Source organism: Bos mutus, chromosome 1 (genome assembly GCF_027580195.1).
Source record: "Bos mutus isolate GX-2022 chromosome 1, NWIPB_WYAK_1.1, whole genome shotgun sequence".
Classification (NCBI taxonomy): Eukaryota; Metazoa; Chordata; class Mammalia; order Artiodactyla; family Bovidae; genus Bos; species Bos mutus.
This window is the reverse complement of record NC_091617.1, coordinates 148223678-148250587: the sequence shown is the minus strand read 5'-3', so window position 1 is coordinate 148250587 and position 26910 is coordinate 148223678. Positions and strand designations below refer to the sequence as shown.

The 26910-nt window shown below is 44.0% G+C and overlaps 1 protein-coding gene across 8 annotated transcripts in view; it reads right to left on the bottom strand.

Moving 5' to 3' along the window:
• Window positions 1-616: 616 nt before the first annotated feature.
• The window catches only part of METTL6 (methyltransferase 6, tRNA N3-cytidine), a 31451-nt gene continuing 5157 nt past the window's right edge, over window positions 617-26910 (bottom strand). For 3 of the 8 annotated variants that reach the window (XM_070377163.1, XM_070377161.1, XM_070377162.1), the window contains exons 4-7: window positions 24066-24236; window positions 17551-17692; window positions 16214-16282; window positions 14782-15092 (exon numbers count right to left, since the gene is read on the bottom strand). In XM_070377163.1, the coding sequence (XP_070233264.1) occupies window positions 14911-15092; window positions 16214-16282; window positions 17551-17692; window positions 24066-24236 (564 nt within the window). In that variant the 3' untranslated portion in view covers window positions 14782-14910. The other 5 variants (XM_070377164.1, XM_070377165.1, XM_070377167.1 and 2 more) reach the window with 5 other exon arrangements.

Sequence of the window (26910 nt, the reverse complement as noted above, 5' to 3'; positions counted from 1 at the left end):
AAAAAAAGGAAAACTTGCCATTTGTGACAATATGGATTCACTTAGTATTATTATAAGTGAAGTAAGTCATACAGAGAAAGACAAACACTGTATGGTTTCACTTATATGTGTAATCTAAAAACAAAAGAAATAAACATGTACAACAAAACGGAAACTCTTAGATACGAGAACAAACTGCTGGCGGCCAGAGGAGAGCAGGCGGGGAGCTGGGCAAAAGAAGTGAAGGGGATTAAGAGGTACAGACTGCTACTTATAAGATAAATGACTTAGGGGGCTGTAATGTATGTAACAGCATAGGGGGCATAGTCCATTGTAGTAACTTTTTATGGTGGCAGATGGTTACTAGGGGGCTTCCCAGGAGGTGCTAGCAGTGGGGAAAAAAACCTGTCTGCCAATGCAAGAGATGTTAGTGATGCAGGTTTGACCCCTGGGTTGGGAAGATTCTTGGAGGAGGGCATGGCAACCCACTCCAGTACTCTTGCCTGGAGCATCCCATGGACAGAGGAGCCTGGCGGGCTACAGTCCACAGGGTCTCACAGAGTCGGACACAACTGAAGCGATGGCACGCATGCATAGTGACTAGATTTATCATGGTGATCAGTTTGTATTGCATATAAATGTCAAATCACTGTGCTGCCCACCTGAAACTAACAAGATGCTGTACGTCAACTATACTTCAGTAAAAAGGGGAGACAGTACAACTGCTGTGGAAAATAGCACTGAGGTTCCTCAGAAACTTAAAAATAGAACTACCGTATGATCCAGCCATTCTACTTCTGAATTTATAGCCAAAGAATTAAAAGCAGGGTCTCACAGAAATATTTGTACACCATGTTCACAACAGCATTACTCACAACAACCAAAGGCAGAAGCAACCCAAATACCTGTTGACTGATGAACAAAGTACGGTATATACATAAGATGGAATTCTAATTTTATTTCCTTCCTTAAGTGGGAAGGAAGTTCTGTCGCATGCTACAACATGGATGAAGCTTGAGGGCATTACGCTAAGTGAGGTAAGTCAGGCACAAAGAGATAAAACTTGTATGGTTCCACTCATCTGAGGTATCTAAAGTATTCAAATTCATAGAAACAGAGAGCAGGATACAAGGCTGGGGAAAGGGCAATGATATTTAATGGGTAGAGAGTTTCGGTTTTGCAAGATGAAGCTCTATTTCACAACAATGTGAGTATGGGTAACACTATTGAACTGTACACTTAAAAATGGTTAACATAGTACATTTGGGGTTTTTTTCTTTACCAGTTAAAAAATAGCTGGTAAACTGGGGTGATGCCCCTTAACTGGCTTAGCCATTCTTCTACTAGTCATTCAGATCAGAAGTCAGCAAACTGTTTCTTAAAGGACCAGAGAGTAGATATTTTAGGCTTTGTTGGCGATAGACTCTGCTGTTACTGCAGGAAAGAAGACGCAAACAATATGTCCTTGGGGGTGGCTGTGCTTTGGCACAATGGCATCTGCAAAAGCAAGAGGAAGTATATATATTATATAAATAATATATATAGACTTTTTCCACAAAGACATTCATTAGCAGCATTTTTATAATATTAGAGATTATAAATTTTAGAAACAGTCTAAACCCAGGCTGCAGTCTATGAGGTCACAAAGAGTCGGACATGACTTAGTGACTGAACCAGAATAACAATAGATAGATGAACAAAGTGTGGTATATACATAAAATGGAATTTTATTTTATTTCCTTAAGTAGGAAGGAAGTTCTGTCACATGCTACAACATGGATGAAGCTTGAGGACATTATACTAAGTGAAATAAGCCTATATATAATAGCCTGTACATTATATATACCATATATACAGTAATACTATGTATATATAGTAACTTTTATTAGGAAAGTATATATATTATATGTATATTCTATACTTTCTCTTCTCAGGAAAGAATTCTACAAATGAAGTTAATTGAATAAAATTACAGCTATTTCTAAGGTCCTTGATGCACTCTCTTGGATACGGCTTGAAGCCGCTTTCTGATCCTGATTCAGCAACACCTTTGGACTCTGCCGAGGCAGTACCTTGAATGGAGCTCTCCTAAGTTCTAAGGCTGCGCCACGAGGTTCAGCTCCCCCACCTTGTCTCTGCCCCTCCAGGTCTGCCAGGCCCTTTACCCTCGGCCAGCATGCCATCTGCCTCCTGCTCAACCCGTCCACCGACCCGTGTGCTACCTTTTCCTTCCCAGCCCACGAGTAAGTCAGTCCTCACGTGCAGAATACACACAGGGACTTCCTCCAGCTCCTCCTGGAAATCCGTCTAAATGACGGACCCTGTACCGCAAAAGGACCCTGTACCGCACAAGACCACACAGAGACGATAAAACGTGGCGGGGCTTGAACACTGAAGGATGAGTAGCCGCTGACTCGTAGATGACTCGCTGAATCTGAGGCCCAGGGTGAGGAAGGGCTAGGAGCAGCTCGGCCTGCGCTGAGGACTCCCACAGGCTCTGTGGCCTGTACTTGGTGGTACCAGCTGTTTCCAGAAGTGTGGGTGCAGACGGGACTGAAAACAGAAGGACTGGGTGATAGTCACTAGAGAGTGTCTCTAACCCCAACCCTTCCCCATGTTCACACAGCCAGACCACTGCACGGCCCCAAGCCCGCAACAAGACTAAACGGCTGAAAACACAAGTCTCTGGATAAAGGCACAGCAGCAGCCGTGGGGACGGGGCACCGGCCTGAAGACAGCACGATGCTAGAGATTCTCACAGGGGACTGAGGGCTGAGATCCGCCCCACTCCTCACTGGCTTGGCTCCCAGACCACGGGTAGCTAGGACGGTATCTTCTAGGCACATACTGGAAGATACTTTCTGGAGAGACCTAAAGATACAAAAACGTGGGTTACATAAGGCAACAGGTGGCTTGCCATACAGAGAAGCCCACATCGTCAACTCCCCCTGATGCTCAAAGTTCTCAGCAGGTTTTTAGCTCCGTTTTAAAATACGAATGGAAAACCAAGGATCACCACAAATCTGAGGAAAGCCTCTAAAGGTAGAGACCAAAACAGGAAAGGAAAAAAAAAAGTAAATGGAGGGTGATGACTGGGCCTCTGAACATCCAGATAGGTTAGATATTATTTCTGAGTGTGTCTGTGAGGGTGTTTCTGGATGAGGCCAACGTTTGAATCAGTAGGCTGAGTCGAGCAGATTGCCCTCCCCGTGTGGGCAGGCCTCACCCAATCTGCTGAGGGCCTGCGCAGAATGAAAGCCTGAGTAAGAAAGAATTCTTTGCCTGTCTGTATCTGGGTCATTGGTCTTCTCCCGCTTTCAGACTCAGACTTGAACTTAAACATCAACAGTCTTGCTTCTCAGGCTGTCAGACGCAGACTGAAATTATCCTGTCTGCTCCCCAGGCCCCCAGCTTGAAAACTGTAGATCCTGGACTTCCCAGCCTCCATAACTGTGTAAGCCGACTGAAATTATCCTGTCTGCTCCCCGAGGCCCCCAGCTTGAAAACTGTAGATCCTGGACTTCCCAGCCTCCATAACCGTGTAAGCCAACTGAAATTATCCTGTCTGCTCCCCCAGGCCCCCAGCTTGAAAACTGTAGATCCTGGACTTCCCAGCCTCCATAACTGTGTAAGCCAACTCCTTATAGTAAACCAACCTCTCTCTCTCATTTATTTTTAAATTGCCCATCTCTTTGCTTTGTCGTGAATTCCTCTATTCCCCTCCTGTTTTTTCGTCTTCAATGGCAGACACTTATTTGTTTTGCTAACAGTTTATATTATCCTTAATAAACCCCCCAAATCCATCCATTTGTCTGTCTGTTAAATGTCTTCACTTGTTTGAGAAGACAAAGAACATCTAACTGTGTGGATAAAATCAAATAACAAAATTATAATAAAACACTGATCAAATAAATATTATATATTTATATAATTATAAATATATATATTATTATACATACAATATATATTATATATATTGGTTCGCTTTCTCCAGAGAATCCAGACTAATACAGAGCCTATACAGGGAGATGAAAAACCTCACCTCTAAGGAGAAAAATTAGAATCAAAACTTATTTTTTCCCAATGAAAAATTAAATATTGAAGAATATGATTTTGTCAAATAGGGTTGAGAAAACAATAATCACAGAAAACTAACCAGTCTGATCACATGGACCACAGCCTTGTCTAACTCAATGAAACTATGAGTCATGCCGTGTGGGGCCACCTAAGATAGACGGGTCTTGGTGGAGAGGTCTGACGGAATGTGGTTCACTGGAGAAGGGAATGGCAAACCACTTCAGTATTCTTGCCTTGAGAATGCCATGAACAATATAAAAAGGATTGCATTTTGGAGAGACACAAATTGTTGCAATATCTAACATTTTTGACCAACACTGATTTTTACTCCTTTGGGAGACAATACTGCCCCTGTGCAGAGTGTATGACTTAGATCAGAGAGGACATTACTTCTGTGAAATAAGACTCAGTTGCTATTTTTAAAATGGACATTGAAAGAATAAAAAAGGGTTCTTGGAAATTAAAATTATAAAAGCAGAAATTTAAAAACTCAATGAAAGGATTGTCAGCAAGATCTCCCAGAAAGCAAAATGCTGAGAAAGAGGACGGCAGAGGAGGAGAGGACAGGTTGCAAAATGATGGCATCAGTTCAGGAAGCTCGACGTTTTCCTAATGAAAGTTCCAGAAAGAGAGAAAACACAGGTGGGGTACATGTGTGTTTGTTTTAGAAGTGAGGAATAATTAAATGAATAATTCAAGTAAATTTCCCCAAGGGACTGAAGAATATGCATTTCCAAACTCAAAGCAGCTAGGGAGAGCTGAGACCAGCAAATGAAAACTCCCTCTCCAAGACTCCAGAGCACTGGGAGCAAAAGACTGTCCTGAGAGAGACATCCAATCTCTTACTCCTGGGAGGTGTCTTCTAGCTCCTGGTCAATAAGAATCTCAAAGGCTGAAAAGGTTTTTCTAGCAGATTTGTCACAAGGATTTAAGCTCATTTAACCCAAGAGGTTTTTGAATGGAGTTCTGAGGACTAGATCACTTTTTCCCTTACTGTAGAAGCAATATATGCTCATTACAGAAAACAGGGACATTTCAGAAGAGTATAAAGAAGAAAAAGCATTAGCTATAATTGAAAAAAAAAAATCTGAACATTTCTTTACCAGCATGGAATTTTCTTTCTCAAGCTCTATTCCTTTCATAGGAAGAAGGAGCCTCAATTTATTTATGATTATTTCTAATTAGAGTTGACTATATATTTTTGGTTTCCAAATATTCATTTTTAATCAAAGGAAAACTGCTTCACAATGTTGTGTTGGCCTCTGCCACACAGTAGCGTGAGTCAGCCATAGGTGTACATGTGTCCCCTCCCTCTTGAACCCCCTCCCCCTCCCACCCCTTCCCACCCCTCTAGGTTGTTACAGAGCCCCGGTTTGAGTTCCCTGAGTCACACAGCAAGCCCCCATTGGCTATCTGTTTTACAGGTGGTGTGTGTGCGCGTCCACGTCACTCTCTCCATTCATCCCTCCCACCCTCCCCCCTGACCCATGTCCATAAGTTCTGTCTTGCCTCTCCATTGTTGCCCTGTAAATAGGTTCATCAGGTCCATCTTCCTAGATTCCATACACATGCATTTTTATAGGATATTAGTTTTTTTCTTTCTGACTTACTTCACTCTGTATAATAGGCTCTAGGTTCATCCACCTCATTAGAACTGACTCAAATGTGTTCCTTTTTATGGCTGAGTAATATTCCATTTGGAGAAGGCAATGGCACCTCACTCCAGTACTCTTGCCTGGAAAATCCCATGGACAGAGGAGCCTGGTAGGCTGTAGTCCATAGGGTTGCTAAGAGTCAGACACGACTGAGTGACTCCATTTTTACTTTGCACTTTCATGCATTGGAGAAGGAAATGGCAACCCACTCCACTGTTCTTGCCTGGAGAATCCCAGAGACAGGGGAGCCTGGTGGGCTGCCCTCTATGGGGTCACACAGAGTCGGACACGACTGAAGCGACTTAGCAGCAGCAGCAGCAGTAATATTCCATTGTGTATACACTACAGCTTCTTTATCCAGTCATCTGTCGGTGGACATCTAGGTTGCTTCCATGTCCTAGCTATTGTAAATAGTGCTGCAATGAACATTGGGGTACACACACCTTTTTTGGTTTTGGTTTCCTCAGGGTATATACCAAGTAGTGGGATTGCTGGTCGTATGGTAGTTCTGCTGCTGTTGCTGCTAAGTCGCTTCAGTCGTGTCTGACTCTATGCGACCCCATAGATGGCAGCCCACCAGGCTCCCCCGCCCCTGGGATTCTCCAGGCAAGAACACTGGAGTGGGGTGCCATTTCCTTCTCCAATGCAGGAAAGTGAAAAGAGAAAGGGAAGTTCTACTCTCAGTCTTTTCAGGAATCTCCATACCATCTTCCATAGTGGCTATATCAACTTATATTCCAACCAACAGTCCAAGAGGGTTCCCTTTTCTCCACACCCTCTTCAGCATTTATTATTTGTGCTTCTTTTTGGCCATTCTGACCAGTGTGAGGTGATATCTCTTTGTAGTTTTGATTTGCATTTCTCTAAAAAGCGTCTTGATGAAAGTGAAAGTGGAGAGTGAAAAATTTGGCTTAAAGCTCAACATTCAGAAAATGAAGAACATGGCATCTGGTCCCATCACTTCATGGGAAATAGATGGGGCAACAGTGGAAACAGTGTCAGACTTTATCTTTTTGGGCTCCAAAATCACTGCAGATGGTGACTGCAGCCATGAAATTAAAGGACGCTTACTTCTGGGAAGAAAAGTTATGACCAACTTAGATGGCATATCGAAAAGCGGAGACATTACTTTGCCAACAAAGGTCCGTCTAGTCAAGGCTATGGTTTTTCCTGTGGTCATGTATGGATGTGAGAGTTGGACTGTAAGCTGAGTGCCAAAGAATTGATGCTTTTGAGCTGTGGTGTTGGAGAAGACTCTTGAGAGTCCCTTGGACTGCAAGGAGATCCAACCAGTCCATCATAAAGGAGATCAGCCCTGGGTATTTTTTGGAAGGAATGATGCTAAAGCTGAAACTCCAATACTTTGGCCACCTCATGCGAAGAGTTGACTCGTTGGAAAAGACTGTGATGCTGGGAGGGATTAGGGGCAGGAGGAAAAGGGGACAACAGAGGATGAGATGGCTGGATGGCATCACCGACTCGATGGATGTGAGTCTGAGTGAACTCCAGGAGATGGTGATGGACAGGGAAGCCTGGCGTGCTGCGATTCATGGGGTTGCCAAGAGTCGGACACAACTGAGTGACTGAACTGTACTGAACTGAAATGAGCCATGTTGAGCATCTTCTCATGTGTTTATTAGCCATTTGTATGTCTTCTTTGGAGAAAAGTCTGTTTAGGTCTTTTTGCCCACTTTCTGTTGGACTGTTTTTCTGGTATTCAGTTTTATGAGCTGTTTGCATATTTTAGAAATTAATCCTTCGTCGGTTGTTTCATTCATTATTCATTTTCTCCCACTCTGAGGGTTGTCTTTTCACCTTGTTCGTAGTTTCCTAGGCTGCACAAAAGCTAATTAGGTCCCACTTGTTTATTTTTCTTTTTATTTCCATTACTTTGGGAGGTGAGTCACAGAGAATCTTGCTGTGATTCAATAGAGTTGACTGTATTTTTAACAGTTATAATTCCTCTGGGAATTGTCTAGTTTTGATGGTCTTGATATTTTTCTCGATGTGCTTGGTAAGATATCCCAGAGGAGCTGTGTGCCACGTTCTTATCTCTACAGCCATCCCAGACTGCAGCAGACGATGCTTCTGCTGTGAACGTGTAGAAATGCTCTTTCTAAGTGATGCCAGTTGCTGCACTCGGGTTTCCGGTAGTCTTTCTTCCTGTTCCTCTTTCCTCTGGTGTTGTGGGGGTTTGGGTTCCTCTCTGTTGCTCTGGCTTAGTGAAGACATGACCGGGGCTGCCCCTCAGCACATGACCGCACTCTCCTCCCTTCCAACCCTGTGCTTCAGCCACAGGGACCCCACTGGGGCTCTCTGTCCAGCTAGCACCTACTGAACACCATCCAATGAAATGTCATACGTAGGAGGGGGGCAGACAGCAAAAATGAAGGGAAAGAAAAAAAACACAGCTGATTTTATTTTTGCTTTCGGTAGTGGAGCCTATTTAAGTTTCTGTTAAATATTTGTTCCTCAACAGCAAACTTGGTCCTGGAGCGTTTTTCTCTCTTGGTGGACATAATTTATTTCATGATTTCCCCTCCCTTATTGGACGATTGTGAAATACGGAGCCGAAGGCTGTCAAAGTTTAACTGAATGACGCGGGAGGCAAACGAGGGCCCACAACGCGGTTCCCTCTCCTGCTTTAAACCCAATCACGAAAGCAAGTCCACAGAACCAGCTGCGAATGAGGAAGAGGCCCTGCAGACCACTTCAGAGTCCATTGCCTAAAAACGTTGTCATAAGCAGGCAACGGAGAATGAATGCTGGATAGAAGCACCCTTGCTTTCTCATCCCCACAGTGAGGCAAAAATTGATCTTATGAGCTAAAGTTGACCTAGAAAACGTGTTTGTAAGATTTGCCCTTCCTCTTCAAAGACAACAAAAATGGACACACTTCAAATGCAATTAGGATCGGGGCGAGGAAGGCCAGTGGGACTATCTGGCTTCTATCGCCACCTGGTGGTGGTTCACTCAAATCCCAGGCCCTTTCAAAGGGTCCTGTAGGACCGAATATTGACAGCCTTCTTCAAGAGTGTGGATTAAGTCATTTTCTTAGGCGATAAAAACTAACAGAAATAACGAGAACTTACCTGTAACTCTACAGTAAACAAAGCACTCATTTAGTCCTGGTAGCAGTCCCATGCTGCAAGTAGCAGGATCTCAGTCCTAGAAACATGAAGGCCAAGGCTTGAAGAAGCAGGCTACTTGAATGGGGCATCCTGGACTTAAACCCAGATGTTCATATTCTAAATAGAGTTAATACAATTAGAATTGTTGCATGCAGTAGACATAAAAACTCAAAAGAAATTAATAGTACCATATAGTATTGCCTATGGTATGTTGTTGTTCAGTCGCTCAGTTGTGTCCAACCCTGCAACCTCTGCAGCACGCCAGGCTTCCCTGTCCTTCACCATCTCCTGAAGTTTCCTCAGTTCAGTTCAGTTCAGTCACTCAGTCCTGTCTGACTCTTTGTGACCCCATGAACCGCAGCACACCAGGCCTCCCTGTTCACCACCAACTCCTGGAGTTTGCCCAAACTCATGTCCATTGGTCGGTGATGCCAATGGCAATGCCAATCTCATCCACTGTCATCCACTTCTCCTCCTGCCCTCAATCTTGCCCAGCATCAGGGTTTTTTCAAATGAGTCAGTTCTTTGCATCAGGTGGCCAAAGTATTGGAGTTGCAGCTTCAGCATCAGTCCTTCCAATGAACACTCAGCACTGATTTCCCTTAGGATGGACTGGTTGGATCTCCTTGCAGTCCAAGGGACTCTCAAGAGTCTTCTCCAACACCACAGTTCAAAAGCATCAATTCTTCGGCGCTCAGCTTTCTTTATAGTCCACTCTCACATCCATACATGACCACTGGAAAAACCATAGCCTTGACTAGACGGACCTTTGTTGACAAAGTAATGTCTCTGCTTTTTAATATGCTATCTGCTGCTGCTGCTGCAGTCGCTTCAGTCGTGTCCAACTCTGTGTGACCCCATAGACGGCAGCCCACCAGGCTTCCCCGTCCCTGGGATTCTCCAGGCAAGAACACTGGAGTGGGTTGCCATTTCCTTCTCCAATGCATGAAAGTGAAAAGTGAAAGTGAAGTCGCTCAGTTGTGTCTGACTCTAGCGACCCCATGGACTGCAGCCTACGAGACTCCTCCGTCCATGGGATTTTCTAGGCAAAAGTACTAGAGTGGGGTGCCATTGCCTTCTCTGAATATGCTATCTAGGTTGGTCATAACTTTCCTTCCAAGGAGTAAGTGTCTTTTAATTTCATGGCTGCAGTCACCATCTGCAGTGATTTTGGAGCCCCCCCAAAATAAAGTCAGCCACTGTTTCCACATCTATTTCCCATGAAGTGATGGGACCGGATGCCATGATCTTAGTTTTCTGAATACTGAGCTTTAAGCCAACTTTTTCACTCTCTTCTTTCACTTTCATCAAGAGGCTCTTTAGTTCTTCTTCACTTTCTGCCATAAGGGTGGTGTCACCTGCATATCTGAGGTTATTGATATTTCTCCCAGCAATCTTGATTCCAGCTTGTGCTTTATCCAGCCCAGCATTTCTCATGATGTACTCTGCATATAAGTTAAATAAGCAGAGTGACAATATACAGCCTTGACGTACTCCTTTTCCTATTTGGAACCAGTCTGTTGTTCCACGTCCAGTTTTGCTGACTCACGTCCACCGAGTCAGTGATGCCATCCAGCCGTCCCGTCATCTGTCGTCCCCTTCTCCTTCTGCCTTCAATCTTTCCCAGCATCAGGGCCTTTTCTAATGAGTTGACTCTTCGCATCAGGTGGCCAAAGTATTGGAGCTTAAGCTTCAGCATCAGTCCTTCCAATGAATATTCAGGACTGATCTCCTTTAGGGTGGACTGGTTTGATCTCCCTGTTGTCCAAGGGACTCTCACTGTCTTCTCCAGCATCACAATTTGAAAGCATCACTCATTCGGCTCTCAGCCTTTATGGTCCAACTCTCACATCCATACATGACTACTGGAAAAGCCATAGCTTTGACTAGGCGGACCTTTGTCAGAAATGTGGTGTCTCTGCTTTTTAATATGTATCTAGGTTGGTCATAGCTTTTCTTTCAAGAAGCAAGCAACTTTTAATTTCGTGGCTGCAGTCACCATCTGCAGTGATTTTGGAGTCCAAGAAAATAAGGTCTGTCACTATTTCCATTGTTTCCCCATCTATTTGCCATGAAGTGATGGGACCAAATGCCATCATCATAGTTTTTTGAATGTTGAGTTTTAAGCCAGGTTTTTCACTCTCCTCTTTCACTTTCAAGAGGCTCTTTAGTTCCTTTTCGCTTTCTGCCATAAGGGTGGTGTCATCTGCATATCTGAGGTTATTGATATTTCTCCCGGCAATCTTGATTCCAGCTTGTGCTTCATCCAGTCTGGCATTTTCCATAATGTACTCCGCATAGAAGTTAAATAAGCAGGGTGACAATATACAGCCTTGACGGACTCCTTTCCCAATTTGGAACCAGTCTGTTGTTCCCTGTCCAGTTCTAATGTTGTTTCTTGACCTGCATACAGGTTTCTCAGGAGGCAGGTCAGGGGGTCTGGCATTCCCATGTCTGAGAATTTTCTGCAGTTTGTTGTGATCCACACAGTCAAAGGCTTTAGCATAGTCAACGAAGCAGAAGTCGATGCTTTTCTGGAATGCTCTTCCTTTCTCTATGATCCAACTGATGTTGGCAATTTGTTCTCTGGTTTCTCTGCCTTTTCTAAATCCAGCCTGTCTGGGAGTTCTGTACTGTTGAAGCCTAGCTTGGAGAATTTTGAGCATTACTATGCTAGCATGTGAAATAAGTGCAATTGTGCGGTAGTGTGAACATTCTCTACCATTGCCTTTCTTTGGGATAGGAATGAAAACTGACCTTTTCCAGTCCTGTGGCCACTGCTGAGTTTTCCAAATTTGCTGGCATATTGAGTGCAGCACTTTCACAGCATCATCTTTTAGGATTTGAAATAGCTGGAATTCTGTCAGCTCCACTAGCTTTGTTCATAGTGATGCTTCCTAAGGCCCACTTGACTTCACACTCCAGGATGCCTGGCTCTAGGTGAGTGATCACAGAATCATGGTTATCTGGGTCATGAAGATCTTTTTTGTATAGTGCTTCCTGTGTTCTTCTACCTCTTCTTAATATCTTCTGTTTCCTTTAGGTCCATACCATTTCTGTCCTTTATTGTTTCCATCTTTGCATGAAATGTTCCCTTGATATCTCTAATTTTTTTTGAAGAGATCTCTAGTCTCATCCATTCTATTGTTTTCCTCTATTTCTTTGCATTGATCACTTAGGAAGCCTTTCTTATCTCTCCTTGCTATTCTTTGGAACTCTGCATTCAGATGGGTACATGTTTCCTTTTCTCCTTTGCCTTTTGCTTCTCTTTTCATCTATTTGTAAGACCTTCTCAGATAACTATTTTGCCTTCCTGCATTTATCTGGGGGATGGTTTTGATCACTGTCTCATTTACAGTGTCACACACCTCTGTCCATAGTTCTTTAGGCACTCTATCAGATCTAATCCCTTCAATCTATTTGTCTCTTCCACTGGATAATCACAAAGGATTTGATTTAGGTCATACCTGAATGGTCTGGTGGTTTTCCCTACTTTCTTCAATTTAAGTCTGAATTTGGCAATAAAGAGTTCATGATCTGAGCCACAGTCAGCTCCCAGTCTTGTTTTGCTGACTGTATATACACTGTATATGGTATACAGTGTGTGTATGTACGAAGTATAATGGGCTGTCCAGGTAGGACTAGTGGTAAAGAACCCACCGGGCAACACAGGAGACATCAAAGACGTGGGTGTGATCCTTGGTTTGGGAAGACCCCTGGAGGAGATGGCAACCCTCTCAAGTATTCTTGCCTGGAGAATCCCATGGACATGAGAGGCTGGTGAGCCATGGTCCATAGGATTGCAAGGAGTCACACACACTGAAGCAACTTAGCACACAAGTGTAGTATAATATCCTATACTATATATAGCATACACCTTACTCTAGAGGGAGATAGTACTTGTGCTATTTTCTATAGCACTATAAACTAGTATTCACTACCTTTCTGGGGCTATTTCCTGCCTGTGAAGACAAGGCAATATTGGTTGACTCTTGGCAGTCTATGATTTAGCAAATGCTGTTACAGAGTTTCGCTACTAAACCAACTGTGGCCTTTTTTCCTGGGTCCTCCGGGCACCCAACCTGCAGAAGACCCTGCTTCTCTGTCTGTCTGGGGTGCATTAATGGAGGGGTCCCAGGGAGAAGGGACATGGGAACTGAGGCAAGAGAACTGAGGCCAGCTTTTATCCTCTCTTACCCCAGTCTACCGGCCCAAACCATGACACTCATTCCCAGTTAACGGCTCCTCATTCAGTTAACTGCATCTTACAACCCATGTATAGTAAGGTGGGGTCACTGAGGTTACCTGGCTCAGTGTCAGAGATGCATGTGTCCTCAGGCCAGCTTTAAATATCCCCAGTGCACAATGTGCAGCCTTTCCCTTACGGGGCAGGAGTCTGGGGCCATCAGTGCTCCTGAGGATGGAGACAGCTCCAAGCTGTGCTTGGAGGAAACCGTGTACCTTGCTCACAGGCCGACCACCGGCAGAGGGGCCTGTTCTTAGAGCCAGGTCCTTGTCAGCCTGCTCAGTGTGCTTCAGGTCCACTCCTGGCTCCAGGGCGCGTGGTGGGCTGGGTCAGCAACCTCCAGCAGGTCTCAAGACAGTTACCCAGGACTTACAAGGAAGGAATCCAAGGCTCTGACAGAGTAAGGCCACAATGACTTCCGATGACAAAAGCCCACCCTTACCCGACCACCACTGCTCTCCAGTTCCTACTTCAAATATGCTGCCTTTATCCAGCTCAGCCATTAAAAGCCAAGTGACGCTGGTTGGAAGCAGTGGAGGAAAAGGATTAAAGGGGCTCTGAGGAGGGGGCGTTGAGCGGCATGCCAGGGCTGAAGCAGGGTGTGGGACAAAGAGGGAAGAGCCTGGATTGGGGAGGGGGAGCCTGGGGCTGGTGGAGGCACTCCACTAACCAGCTGCTCTGGGGCTGGGGCTGCCCCTTGCTTAACGAGGCCTGTGAGCGCTCTCCCCTTGGTTTCTTCACAGGTTGATTTCAAAGGACAACTCTGTACTAAGCCCTCCTCAGTTTTGCTCTCAGCTGGGCTAGCCACCTTCCAGCCTTCAAAAGAAGGGGAGAGAACAGACAGAGCCACACACCAGGTACAGTCAGCAGTCCCTCTTGCTTCCTGCCCGTCAAGACCCCTCCAGTCAGGGAGAGACGGCAGATGGCCGACCCCCGGTGAGCACGCTCTCTGAGCCCACCGTGTGTCCCTCTCCTCTCCAGGAGCTCACTGCACAGAATACTTATGACTGTGTCCAGCCCCTCCCCGTGGGGGCCACCCCCTCTCAGAGGTGACTGGGGTTTTAGGGCCTTGGCTGGCTGTGTGGGCAGCCCAGACAATACACTAGAGACATGTTCTCATCAAGAGCTTTCTGCAAAAATGGAAACATAAAGGTTTCCAGGATCAACTCCTGTTGGCAGGCCAAAAGAACTCTGATTATACAAAGTAAAAGTTGTCACACAGGAAACAGGTTATGGAGGGTCCCACAGGCCACCTCAGCACTGGGCATGGCGGTCCTGACCTCCTAGCAGCCCCCGCCCCATGTCCCAGAGGGGTGTGGGGACAGGTGACGTGTGAAGGGTCTCAAGAATGAGGCAGAGGGGCATGGGGTGTTCTTGAGACGCAGCAGAAATGGAATTTGTAGACATTGGTCTTGAGGTGGCACACAAATGAACCAAAGCAGAGGAAAATGGGAAAATATGAGACAGTGGAAAAAGAGAGCACTTCTTCAAGCTAAAAATACATTTGGAGGTGTTACGTTGGTCTATCTGGCCTCCTTTTCCACGGGATTGTCTGACACACTGCTTGGTGGCACACTCAGACTTGCAGGAACGATGAATGACATGGATCTCCTCAAGTGCTCAAGGGCCCTTATGCATTTCTACGTGGAATCTTACTACATTACACCATAAAACTTTCCTTTTCAGGCACTGCTATTATATTTGTATTTTTATTTGTATACACATTCTTTTAAAAAAGTTAAAATACAAAAATACACAAAATAAAGAGTGACTTTAAATTTTGCTCGTCAAGGACAGGCACAGAGGTCAACCTAGTGAAAGGTTAGGATTCATGGCCCAGGTCGGGGGTAACAGAAATTGGGTTCTTCTGAGACTTTCGGAACTTGCTCTGAAGGAAAACCCTCGGCACACACAGTCCTTCTTTTTTATTCACCGTCTCACGAAACACATACTCATTCACCTCTTCTTCGTAACCTGTGTCCAGAAAGAGCCGCGCCAGGAATTCTGGAAGACAAGCAGATCAGCAGTGCTCGCAGTCTGGATGCCACTGTACCCTGAGCAAGAGTCAGTGCAGCGGGGGGCTGAGAGCACCTCAATGCGAGGGGTAAGAAGGCTCTGCTCTGGGGGCTGACACACTCCTACTTCTCCGTCAACAGAAACTCCCAATCACCAAGACATTCACCAACCTGTCACTGTCACACGCTCCTCGACCCATCGGGACTCCCTACCAGCAGCACAGGCCCAGACCCTGCACTCACAGTGTACGTGCACATATACAACATGTGTGTTCATGCAGTGGGTGTGTGTGCTCAGTGTGCACGCGCTCAGTGTGTGTGAGCTCACTGTGTGTGTATTCACTCGTACAGTGCGTTCATACAACGTATGTCCATACAGTGTGTGTGCTCACTCATACAGTGTGTGTGTGCTCATACAGCGTGTATGTGCATTCATAGTGTGTGCACTCACTCATACAGTGTGGTCAGTGTGTGTGTTCATAGAGCATGTATGTGCTCATTCACAGTGTGTGCACGCTCACTCATATAGTGTGTTCATACAGCATGTGTGTTCACTAATACAGTGTGTTCAGTGTGTTCACTTACACAGTGTGTGTGCTGTGTGTTCATAGTGTGTGTGCTCACTGTGTGTACTCAGTGTGGGTTCAGTGTGTGCTCATAGTGTGTGTGTTCATATAGTCTGTGTGTGCTCACTCAGTGTGTATTCAGTATGTGTGCTCACTCATAGTGTGTTCAGTGTGTGCTCACTCACAATGTGTGTTCACTCAGTGTGCACTCACTCACAGTGTGTTCATAGTGTGTGCTCAGTGTGTGCACCCATACAGTATGTGTGTTCATAGTGTATGTGTGCTCACTCAGTGTTCATACAGTGTATATGGGCTCATTTACAGTGTATGTGTTCAGTGTGTGTATGCTCACTCTGTGCTCACACAGTGTGTGCACTCACTCATACAGTGTGTGCACTCACAGCGTGTGTTTGTTCATACAGTGTATGTGCTCACTGTGTGCGCTCACTCACAGTGTGTGCGCTCCCTCAGTGTGTGTGCATGCACTCATACAGTGTGTGTGTGTGTGTGTGTGTACTCAATCTGTCTACATCAAGCTCCTCACCTATCCTGACATGACGAAGGGCAGTCAGGTAACAGGGTGCAGAGAAAAAAAACATCTGATGGTGACAGCCTAAGGAAAAGTTAACCCGAGTAACACATCACTACATGTTAAGTGAAACAGAAGAATGGCTATGTGACTCTTATAAAAGGCATTACTCCAAAGAATGTACTTTGAAGCACTTTGTAGATATTACTACATCTTCTCAATTATTTATAATTGATTTAATCAGACTTCATGAATCCAAAACATTAAAACAAATTTTTAATTTTCACTGTATATTTTCATGCTTTTGTAGTCTTAATGGTAATCACTAATTTTTAGCTTTATTTTTGAGTTTAAGAGAATATTTCAAGAAGTAACAAATGTAAAAATTAGAGCTTAAGAAGGTAATTATATTATGGTTCATATTACAGGCATACCTCAGAGATACTGTGGGTTCAGTTCACCGCAATAAAGCTGAAAAAAGCAATAAAGTGAGCCTCACAAATTTTCTGGTTCTCCAGTGTATATAAGTTATGTTTACACTATGCTGTGGTCTTTTAACTGTGCAATAGCATTGTGTCTAAAAACACAATGTACATACCTTAATTAAAAAATACTTTATTGTTAACCATCATTTGAGTCTTCAGTGAGTCTTAGCAGTAACATTAAAGGTCACTGATCACAAATCACCATAGCAAATATAATACTAATGAAAAAGTCTGAAATACTCCAAGACATGAAGTGAGCAAATGCTACTGGAAAAATGGTGCCAATAGACTTGCTCAACACAGGGCTGCCACAAACCTCCCATCTGTGAAAAACAGAGTATTTGCAAAGCACAATAAAACAAGGTGCGCCTGTATAAAATAGGCTCAAAACTAATGTTCAAAATACTAAAATCATATTCAACATTTGGATTGTTTTCTTATAAAAAATGACCTTTTAAGGACCCCTCTATTAGCAAGCTTGTGTACTTAAGAAGTCTCACTTTTATAGAAAAAAAGGTCTCTTACCTTTGTGAAACTCAAGTAATCTCAAGGCACTATCCTGTCCTATTCGCTTGCTTTCTGAGGGAACGAAGTGAAGACTCTGGTTTGCCCTCCCAGCCTTCCCAACACAGCTCCTGGCCTCATCCACATGGCGCAGCAGAGCGTTTCCACTGACCCGGTTCACTAACTGGACACCCTCACTAGACAGCCTGTGAGCTCACAGCTGACGCGGTAAGTGGTGTGTGTGAATGGTTTTGGCTCAGGGTCGTGCGCCTGTGTATGGAGTCCAGTCACCCCACCCACGCAGTACCACAAGAACAGTGCAATCAAGGAAACAGACATCGTGACAGATTCCAGCAATCTTACCATCCGTGAAAAAATATGATCTGGTTCCATCTTGTCTAACATAAAAGTTTTCTGCAAGTTTGCTCCCGGCTTTAAACCTAAGCATGGCATGATCATACAGCCCATAGTCGCGAAACAAGACACTTTTGCCTGGTTTTAATACCTACAAAACAAAATAGGCTGCACATAACTCGGGGACCCAGTCAGACAGAACTTACTATAAAATAAAATCTGATTTACAGATGAGAATAACTTACATTTGTGACAGTGATAAAAAGGGACAGACTGAAATGCCTGCACTACGAAGGAAAAGGCCCTGCCAAGCAAAGGTTTGTAAGGCCTGGCTGAGTCCCAGGCGCTGGGGGGGTTACCTCCTGAGCTCTGAGGAGAGCACCCTCGGAGGTCCAGTGTCACAAATAAAACGCTGAAGACATCAGAGGGAAAAAAGTACCCTCACTAAAGTATTAGCACATTCTCCCATCATTGTATTAGCCATCTCCTAATCCATGACCCTGTAAGTCAAACTGTTTCTTTAAATATCTATGTAATCAATACGTTCTGGCTTTTTACTGATGTTCTGGCCTTCCTCAGCCTGTGTGTCAGTTCTGGGCTCCTGCATGCAGTTCTGTATGGCTTGCTCACTATGCTAACACCACGCTAAGCCCTCTACAGCTGACCAGACATTTTCTCACTAGGTCTTCATACAATTCTAGAGGAAAAGTGTGATTATCCCGAGACCAAGAAACTGGTAGCAGAAAAATCATACAGCAGCTTATGTGCCCACAATCATACAGCAGCTGCTAACAGCAGAGTCCGAGCTCATACTTGGGTCAGAGGCATCACGAGAGGATAGGGGATATCTGTTAGTCCTGGGCAGCGACGGGAAGCGGGAGTGTCAGTCCAATTCCGTCCTCACTCCTGACAACACCAGAGAGGCTGGGAGGGAGGGGTAACACTACCCATTCTCCCCTGCTGCTGCACTTCTTGCTTTCAGGCAGAGGGCCCACAGGCCAGTGTGGTGTGTAGAGAAGGGGCATGTGCCAGGCACCGGTGGGAGCCCCTTACCACAGCCTTTAGAAACAGCTGTCACAGAGCAGACGTTTCAAAAACTGGAAGGTAAAATCTGCACAGCACAGTGTAACTGCTCCTCTCCTACAAAGCAAACAGCCATATGCTTTTCAGAATGAAAAGAACAAGGTACTTGCTTTGACACTTGCTTTTTAAGTGGGTATTCTTTCAAACTGTGTAACATTACCAAGTGAGAGTGGTCTTCAAAAGGGGGCATTGATTTTACTAAGTATATTCTTACTGTTTGCATCAGCAAGATAATCTTTAAAACATGACATACACTACCTACTACAGTAGATATCTGAGGTAATTTGATATTTCCTCTTCCTGAATAGAATATGAAAGACTGTCCATACTACTTCCAAGTGTGCTGCAGATTTTCTCACAGCGAATTCTTATCAACACTTGCCGGGAGCCACCACAGGAAGTCCCACCCATGACAAAGGTCATGCGGAGAGGACCTGACAGGCAAAGGTGGATCAGGACTCGAGGGATTCTCTGGATCTGCTCGAGCATCTACCCCAAAACCGGAATCTATCTGTCTTACTATTTTGTGCCTTTCACCAACTCTTCTGACATTAACAGGGGGCTATCCCCGACCACCTTTTTCTGGAAAAAGTCAACTTAGGGCTCTAATCCTGGGCATGATAGGAGTGTTTCAATTCAAACCCCTCTGATGGCTTTCTAGCTTGCCTGACAGGTTTATCCAGACTCTTGCAGCTACGCATGTGATTGTTCACAGCCTCCCAACCATGAGAGACACGGGAAGCCTGCCTAAAACATTCTAAAAATATAGAGCCTTTCAAAGAGTTAAAAACTATTAGAGTGGTGCTGCTGTAGGATTTCATTGTTGAGCCAATGCTTGCTGCCGAGTGCCCATACCCCTTATCCATTGTGCACGGGGGAGTGCACTGGTTAACATAGTTGGAATGTAAGGAAAACAAGCAGCAGCCTTAGAATTAACCACATCAGACCTTGGAGCTAATTGGTTCTTTCTTTGTTGTAACTCACTTCACCTTTAGCATTTTCTGAGGCTGACATAGATTAGAAACATAGAGAAAAAACACTTCAAGGGAAAATAAGTTTTCTGGTTGAGCAGGCTTTATCAAAAAACGGTCATAAAATGTCCACAGGCCTCCAAGGCCAGAAGATAATGTATACAACATTGTTTATGGAAAAGGTATGCAGAAAAAATCCTGGTTTCGATAAAGACAAAACAGATGTAATGTTTGGGTCGACGCTGCATGACTCTGCATCTTTCATTTCCCTCTAAGTACAAGTCAAGGTATAAAAGTTCCTTTTGAAAATAAAGTTATGGGCCTCGCTCACCAAAGCTTGGTCTCCCTGTGTCAATCTTTCTTTCATTTTCTTTCTTTCTCTCTCTGTTCTTCTTTCAGGATGACTCCTTGGGGCACAGGGGCTCTCTGAATTCACTTTTTTGCCTAGGCTTCTAAGACCCGATCGGGAAGGCACCCTGCATCTTTACCGGGGAGGGGGCGTCCTGCGTCCTCACCCCACCGAGAGGGTGCCTGCGACCTCTGTGAACAGAGCAAGTTCCATGCCAGGAGCTTTATTGGCTTTCTGTGTAAACCAAGGAAGATCAAGCCTCTTTCTCTCCCTTTTACTTTCCTTATCGCCAACGCCATCATTCTGAGGGTACCCCTGGATCCTGCTGGGGCTAGACCCCGGCAAACATTAGCATGCATTAAAAATACTGTCAATAAAGAGCCTCGTGTTGCGATTCATGGGGTCACTAAGAGTCGGACACAACTGAGCGACTGAACTGATTGACTGACTGGATAAAGACATTCTTACTTTGGTCAGAAATGTGACTAAGAAGAAAACAATCTGAAAACTTTAATTTGTATGAGACTCACTTATTTTCAGAAGGAAGGGAAGGCCGCATGGGACTGTCACTCAGGAATCTGGGAACTCCTGATCCATGGGCCAGCTCTTCCGTTAACTGGCTGAATGACCCTAAACAAGTTGTTTCATCCTCTGAATGTGCTTTCTCGTCCATAAGACAGAAATTACGGCACTAACACCTCCTCTGAGGCAGGACTGTGCTTCTGCTGGGTTTTCTCGTCCTCCGGGCAGCTCCAGAAAGATGGCGGGTGAGATCAGTCAGACCCTCTCTTGGTGAGTGAGGCTCAGAGCACAAGTGATTTGCCTGGGCTTTCAAGGCAAGTTAGTGGCACAGGGAAGACCAAAATCCTGTCTTCCAATAACAAACTTAGTTGATTTTTACTTTACCATTTCATTCCAAAAATGAGGGAACCCAACTTTAAGGTTCCCATTCAGTTTAAAATTAAGTGATTTTAAAATTTCTCCAGTGTTACCATCCTACAGTAATTAGCTCTACCATGAACAGCATGTTTCTGTGGTTGTTTAAACTGGAGAGCTGCCCAAAGGGTGTCTGACTGTCAGAGGGTGAGAGACTGCTTCTTCCGCTAACTTCCTGATGAAGCACATGATATCCAATTAATGAACCAGTCACCGTGTATGGTGGCCTCACACTGCTGCTGTGAACTCATTCCAGGTCAGCTGAAAAAGGAATTCTATTGGGGGCTAAAACAGGAAGAGGCTGAAATGGAACTTATTAGCATATGAAAGGTTACAACACAGGCCAGGTATGGACTGAGCCAGCTCAAGTCAGTGTTTTGTTTTAGTTTTAACATAACATTTCATTATTACTAAAATACACACAATATGCTATATCTTTTCATTTAAATCAAGAAGAGGGATATCCTCATTAATACTCAGCTCCGTTGGACTTTATTATAATCTAATAGTGTCTCATTAAGGTTTTATTTTCCATTTCCTGGGTTATCATACGTTAACTTACTATCTGTATATTCCTCTTCTATAAAAAGACTGTTTTTCCATTGTCATTCTTACCGTTACGCAAGAATTCTTTATATATTCTGAAATACTAATCTTTGTCAGTTGAATAGGTTTGTGGTTTTTTTTTTTTTGCCACAGTGAGTGGCATGTGGGATCTTAGTTCTCCAAAGAGAGGACCAGGGATCAAACCCAGGCCCCTCTGCAGTGGAAGTGAGGAGTCTTAATCACTGGACTACCAGGGAAGGCCCTCAGCTGAGTAGATTTTAAGTTACTTTTCCCACCTGGTCTCTCTAATTTCTTTGTATCATCTTAATTGTCTGAAGAAAACAAACTCCTAATTTTATTATATCATCTTCATGCATAGAATGCTTTTTAGTCTTTGAGAAAATTTTCCCCACTCTGAAGTCAAAGTTTTTTTCCTATAGTTTCTTCTGAAAGGCTTACACTTTTGTCTTTTCCAGTTAAGTCTTTAAATCCACCTTTAAATCCATACATGACTTTTGTATAAGGATGTGAAGCAGAAAACAATTTTGGATTTTTCCTACATGGACCACCAATGGTCCCAGAATCACTTCCTGAGCAGTCCTTTCCCCAGGGATCTTCCAATGTCACCTCTATCAACTATCAAATTTCCATACATACATGGATCTACTTCTAAGCTATCATATTCCATTTGTCAATTTTTCTGTTCCTCTGCAAATACCATCTGTCTTAATAACTGTAGCTGTAATAAGCCTTTATATCTGGTAAGGTATAAATCGCCCCATCTCCTTCTTCAGGAATGTTTTGACTTTTTATTCCTTCATGTAAATTTAGAATCAACTTGTCAATTTTCCCCCAAAAATAAAAAGTCTACCAAAAACCTCGAACTTAAAAGGGTAAAATATAACACGAAGTGGACCAGGATGACACAGTGCACATTACTTCTTTAAATAAAGTATACAATTCTGTGGCATTGAGTACATTCATCTTATATCTGTGTAATTCTTTAATATTAATATTCTTTAATATTTTCTCATTAGACAATTATACTACCTGAAAACAACGTTTTACTTCTTTCTCATTCTTTTTCTGCTGTTTTCCATCTGACTGGGACCTCTGGCACGATGAACAGTACTGACAGTGGGCAGTGTCATCCCCACGAAGTCCCAGACACTGCTTACTCCTGTCTCCCGCTCCTTCCTAGTCCCTGGAACCTTCATCAGTGAAATCACTGGTATCCTGAATGCTCCCTTCACATTCCAGTGCTAACAACCTGACTGCCCCCTGAGGACACAGTTCTCCCTGCCACCTCTCAAGCAGGCGTGTTTTCTCCCGTGGCCCTAGTGCCACCAAGCGTGGGGATGGGGCAGGGTCCTCCTTGCCCCCCCACTGCTCCTTTCTGTGCATCCCCCCTTCTGCCCTCAAGTTTCAGCTCTGAACCTCCTGTCATCAGATCATACCATCATCCACTACCCCGTATTATTGTTGTTGTTCAGTCACTAAGTCGTGTCCGACTTTTTGTAACACTATGGACTGTAGCCTGCCAGAGTCCTCTGCCCATGGGATTTCCCAGGTGAGAATACTGGAGTGGGTTGCCATTTCCTGCTCCAGGAGACGTTCCCAACCCAGATGTGGGATCGAACCCATGTCTCCTGCATTGGCAGATGGATTCTTTACCACTGAGCCACAAGGGCATCTATTAGTTCCAGGGTCATTTCCCTCAATTTCATGATGAATGTATCTTCTGGTTTATGCTCTTATCCATACACTACTCCATTTTTAACTCCAATGAATTTCAACATACACAGGAATTACCCTTCCAAACATGCTGGATTCAATGATTTGAGCTCCTCCCTTTCAAAGACTTTGTCCTTCACCTTTTAATCACTCACTCCCACAGTAATGTTCTGAAGTCTTGCCCATACTGTGAAGGCAATACTTTCAATGTCATGCAAGTCACCCTCTGACCACTCCCACCATTTTCCAGCTGTCTAACTCCCCAGCTTTCTCAATCCTTTACTTTCACCTGAACCATCAAAGGGAAGGATGATAAGGTGGCCTGTCTCGAGTCCCATGACTGAGAAGTTCGACTTCACTCCCTGAGTGCTGCAGCAGCCTGCTGGTAGCTGCGGCAGCTTGAGTTCTAACAGCAACGATGCGAGAGACAACAATCACCATGGCTGACTTTTAAGAGCACTCACCACTACTAGGCACTGCACTGGGCACTAAGAACACACTTCATGTAATCTACCCCAAATCCCAAGATCTAGGAACCATTATCTCAACACTCCACAGGTAATGAAACGGAAGCTCAGAGAGGTAAAGGAAGCAGCCTACATCGGGAAGTAAGGTTTAACTCGAGGCACACTGTGTGCTCCTGTGTGGGGGCCCCTGCTCCCTCTCACTTTACCACAGGGCTCCACAGATCCCAGCAGCTGCTCCAAGGCAAGCTATGGCCACTAAGCCAAACAGAATTTAAGGTGGATGTTTCACACAGGAGAACTTCTCTTCATACATCGACTACACAGCCCACCTTGTAAGAACAGGGAGACTGTGAATTAAGACAGCATGTGAGCCTCAGAGGGAAGCTAAGTGAAAAGTCAGGATGTCGAACCCTCAAATGCAGGCTCGCAATCACTAACCTTGTAAATGTTTTGTAAGACAAGGTGCATCTTATCAGGGTGAACTGCAGAGAGCACAAATATCAACGTGACAACATCCACAGACTCTGGGGGCACGTGCTCCAGAAGGTCATCTTTAGTCAGATCACACTGGAACACCTTGCATCTTTCTGTGTCATAAAGAGGATTTTGCTAGAGAGGAGAAAAACACAAAATACCTTCAATGCAACATCCATGCTGATACACACAGAAAAGCACACCACCCGTGGAGATGCTATTTCCACATGTACACTGCTGCACAGAACTCAACAACCACTGCTACTGAATAGCAGGTCATTTTCACATTAAAGCATGTAATATTCAATACTGCCACAAGGGGCAAGATCTCATTTTAACAAATAATTTTGTTCCTTTTTTTTCTTTAAAATTTTTTCATTTTATATTGGAGTATAGTTGATTAATAATGCTGCCTGAGTTTCAGGTGTAGAGTGACTCAGTTATACGTATACATGCATCTTCTCTTTCAAATTCTTTTCCCATTTATGTTATTAGAGTATTGCGCTGAGTCCCCTGCGCTATACAGTAGGTCCTTATTGATGATCTCTTTTAAACACAACAAATTATTTTTAACTGCGTATGCAGTCTGTCACATATTCCAAACTGAGTTTTTAGAAGCATGTGACTCCAGAGGGATGATAAATCAAACCCTGCCTCTGCTCCCTTAACACTCCTCTGACTCACCCACTATAACCCTGAATCCTATGAGAGGTCCTTCCGGCTCCCTTTACTGAGATGCTCCCACCCTTCTTCTGGGTATGGTGCGTGCTTGATGCAGCAAGCTAAGAAAACTTTTTTTTTTAAACTACAAGTGTGTTCCTGGTACATTATGGTAATAGGTTTCAACACATATATAACAGCATTATGGAGAAAAATAATAAACTTTTCTTTAATGTAAGTAAGGACCTTAATAAGCAGATTATACATAAAGTTATAGGACAGGTCAGTTCTACTTATAACTCTTATAGATAGATTGGAGTTTATTACAATCTCAACCGAATCTTCAGATTTCTAGAAATTTGAGAAAGTGAATTTTTTCATCTGGAAGTGAAAACCTTTAGGAACAGCCAAGACAATTTTTAGATGAAAAACAATGGAGGAGCAGGAGGCATACTACAGGACATCAAAACACATTACAAAATGTAGTACTAAACAGTGTGGTTTGAGAATGGGGACCAACAGATCAGTGAGACAAAAGAGTGTCCCTAAACAGACCCATGTATTTAGAGGGATCATTAGTGTATAAAACAGAAGACAGGTGACAAAAACGACATTAAATTTTTTAAAAAGATAGAGAACAAAGATTATGATTATCAGGAATGGAAAATGAATTTCTCACTCAATTCACTGTTTGAACAGTTAGCTCTATCCACTTGTGCTAAAGGGCAGCAGAAATAAAAGGATTCCAGCTCCAGTGCAGAGGTGGAGAGACGGAGAGTCTATCCTTACAGGGCCATGAGCGGGACAGACAGCAACTTCCTGTGAACCCATGAGAGAGCAGACGTCAAAGAACCACCAGCCACCCCCAGATGTGGAGAGGGAGAGGCGCCTTCAGGGAGATGCAGGACCCAAGCATTTGCTTACCTGAGGCCTCTAGAAAACTAGAAATGTGACAAACAGCATGAAGCTCCCAGGGCTGAAGCCACCGGGATGTCCACACCCTAGCAGGTGTTTCCACCAGGGACATCACTTAGGCTCTCACAGAAAGAACGGGGCTCTTTCTGGGGCTGGACCTTCTCAGCTCCTTTAAGCGAGCAAAGGTTTAACACGCAGGGGAAAAGTCATCTGGGCCTTGGGTCCTTGGGGCACTAGTGCAACATCACTGCCCCTGGGGAGGGCACTGCTCTGCCCAAACTTTGTCTTCATCTGCAGAGAGAATGGCCTCATGACCCCGGAGGATGACAGAGGAGGGGAAGGGATGAGAAAGAAAAGCTCTATTCCTGGAGAGGCAGAAACACTTGTGGGAAAGCTGCAAGAGACAGACTCTTCATGGGGAGCAGCACAACGGGAAGACCCAAAGCCAACAGGAGCAACAAAGTCACCAGAGGAGTTTGAAGTCTCATGGGCCCATAGCAACAACAAACCTCACAGGTAACTATACCAACAACAGACTTTAACACAGAGCACAACTCCAGTCTAGATTATTACAAACCCTTATTAGCTGTCCACTGCCCTGTATAACATACCTAGCTTTCAACAAAAAAAGAACAAGGCACACCATGAGGCAAGAAAAAACATGGTCTGAAGAGACAATCATGAAAACCAGACTCAAATATGACACAGACGCTGGAACTACAGGCTTGGACATTAAAAAACAAAAAAATTATGATTAACGTATTACAGGCTTTAATGAAAAAGGTGGACAATATTCAAGATCAGATAGGTAATTTCAGAGATATAGAAACTACAAATCAATGGGAAATGCTAAAAATCAAAAACATAGTAACAGAAATGAAAAATGCTTCTGACAGACTCATCAACAGGAATGCTTACTGCCTAAAAGGAATCAGTGAACTTGATGATAAGACAACAGAAAGTACACAAACTGGAAATGCAAAGGGCAAAAAAGTTAAAAACAAACAAACAAACAAAAAAGCCAGCATCCAAGAGCTGGGAAACAATAACAAATGGTATAACATAGAGATAACCGGAATCCTCGGAGAAAACAAGAGCTCAAGAAATACTCCAAACTTTTCCAGATTAATTAAAAATCCTCATAACCAAAACTATAAAAAGCATATCTATGTGATTATAGAACTCCAAAAACATAAAACCTTAGTACTTCAAAAGGAAATGATTATTCATTTGA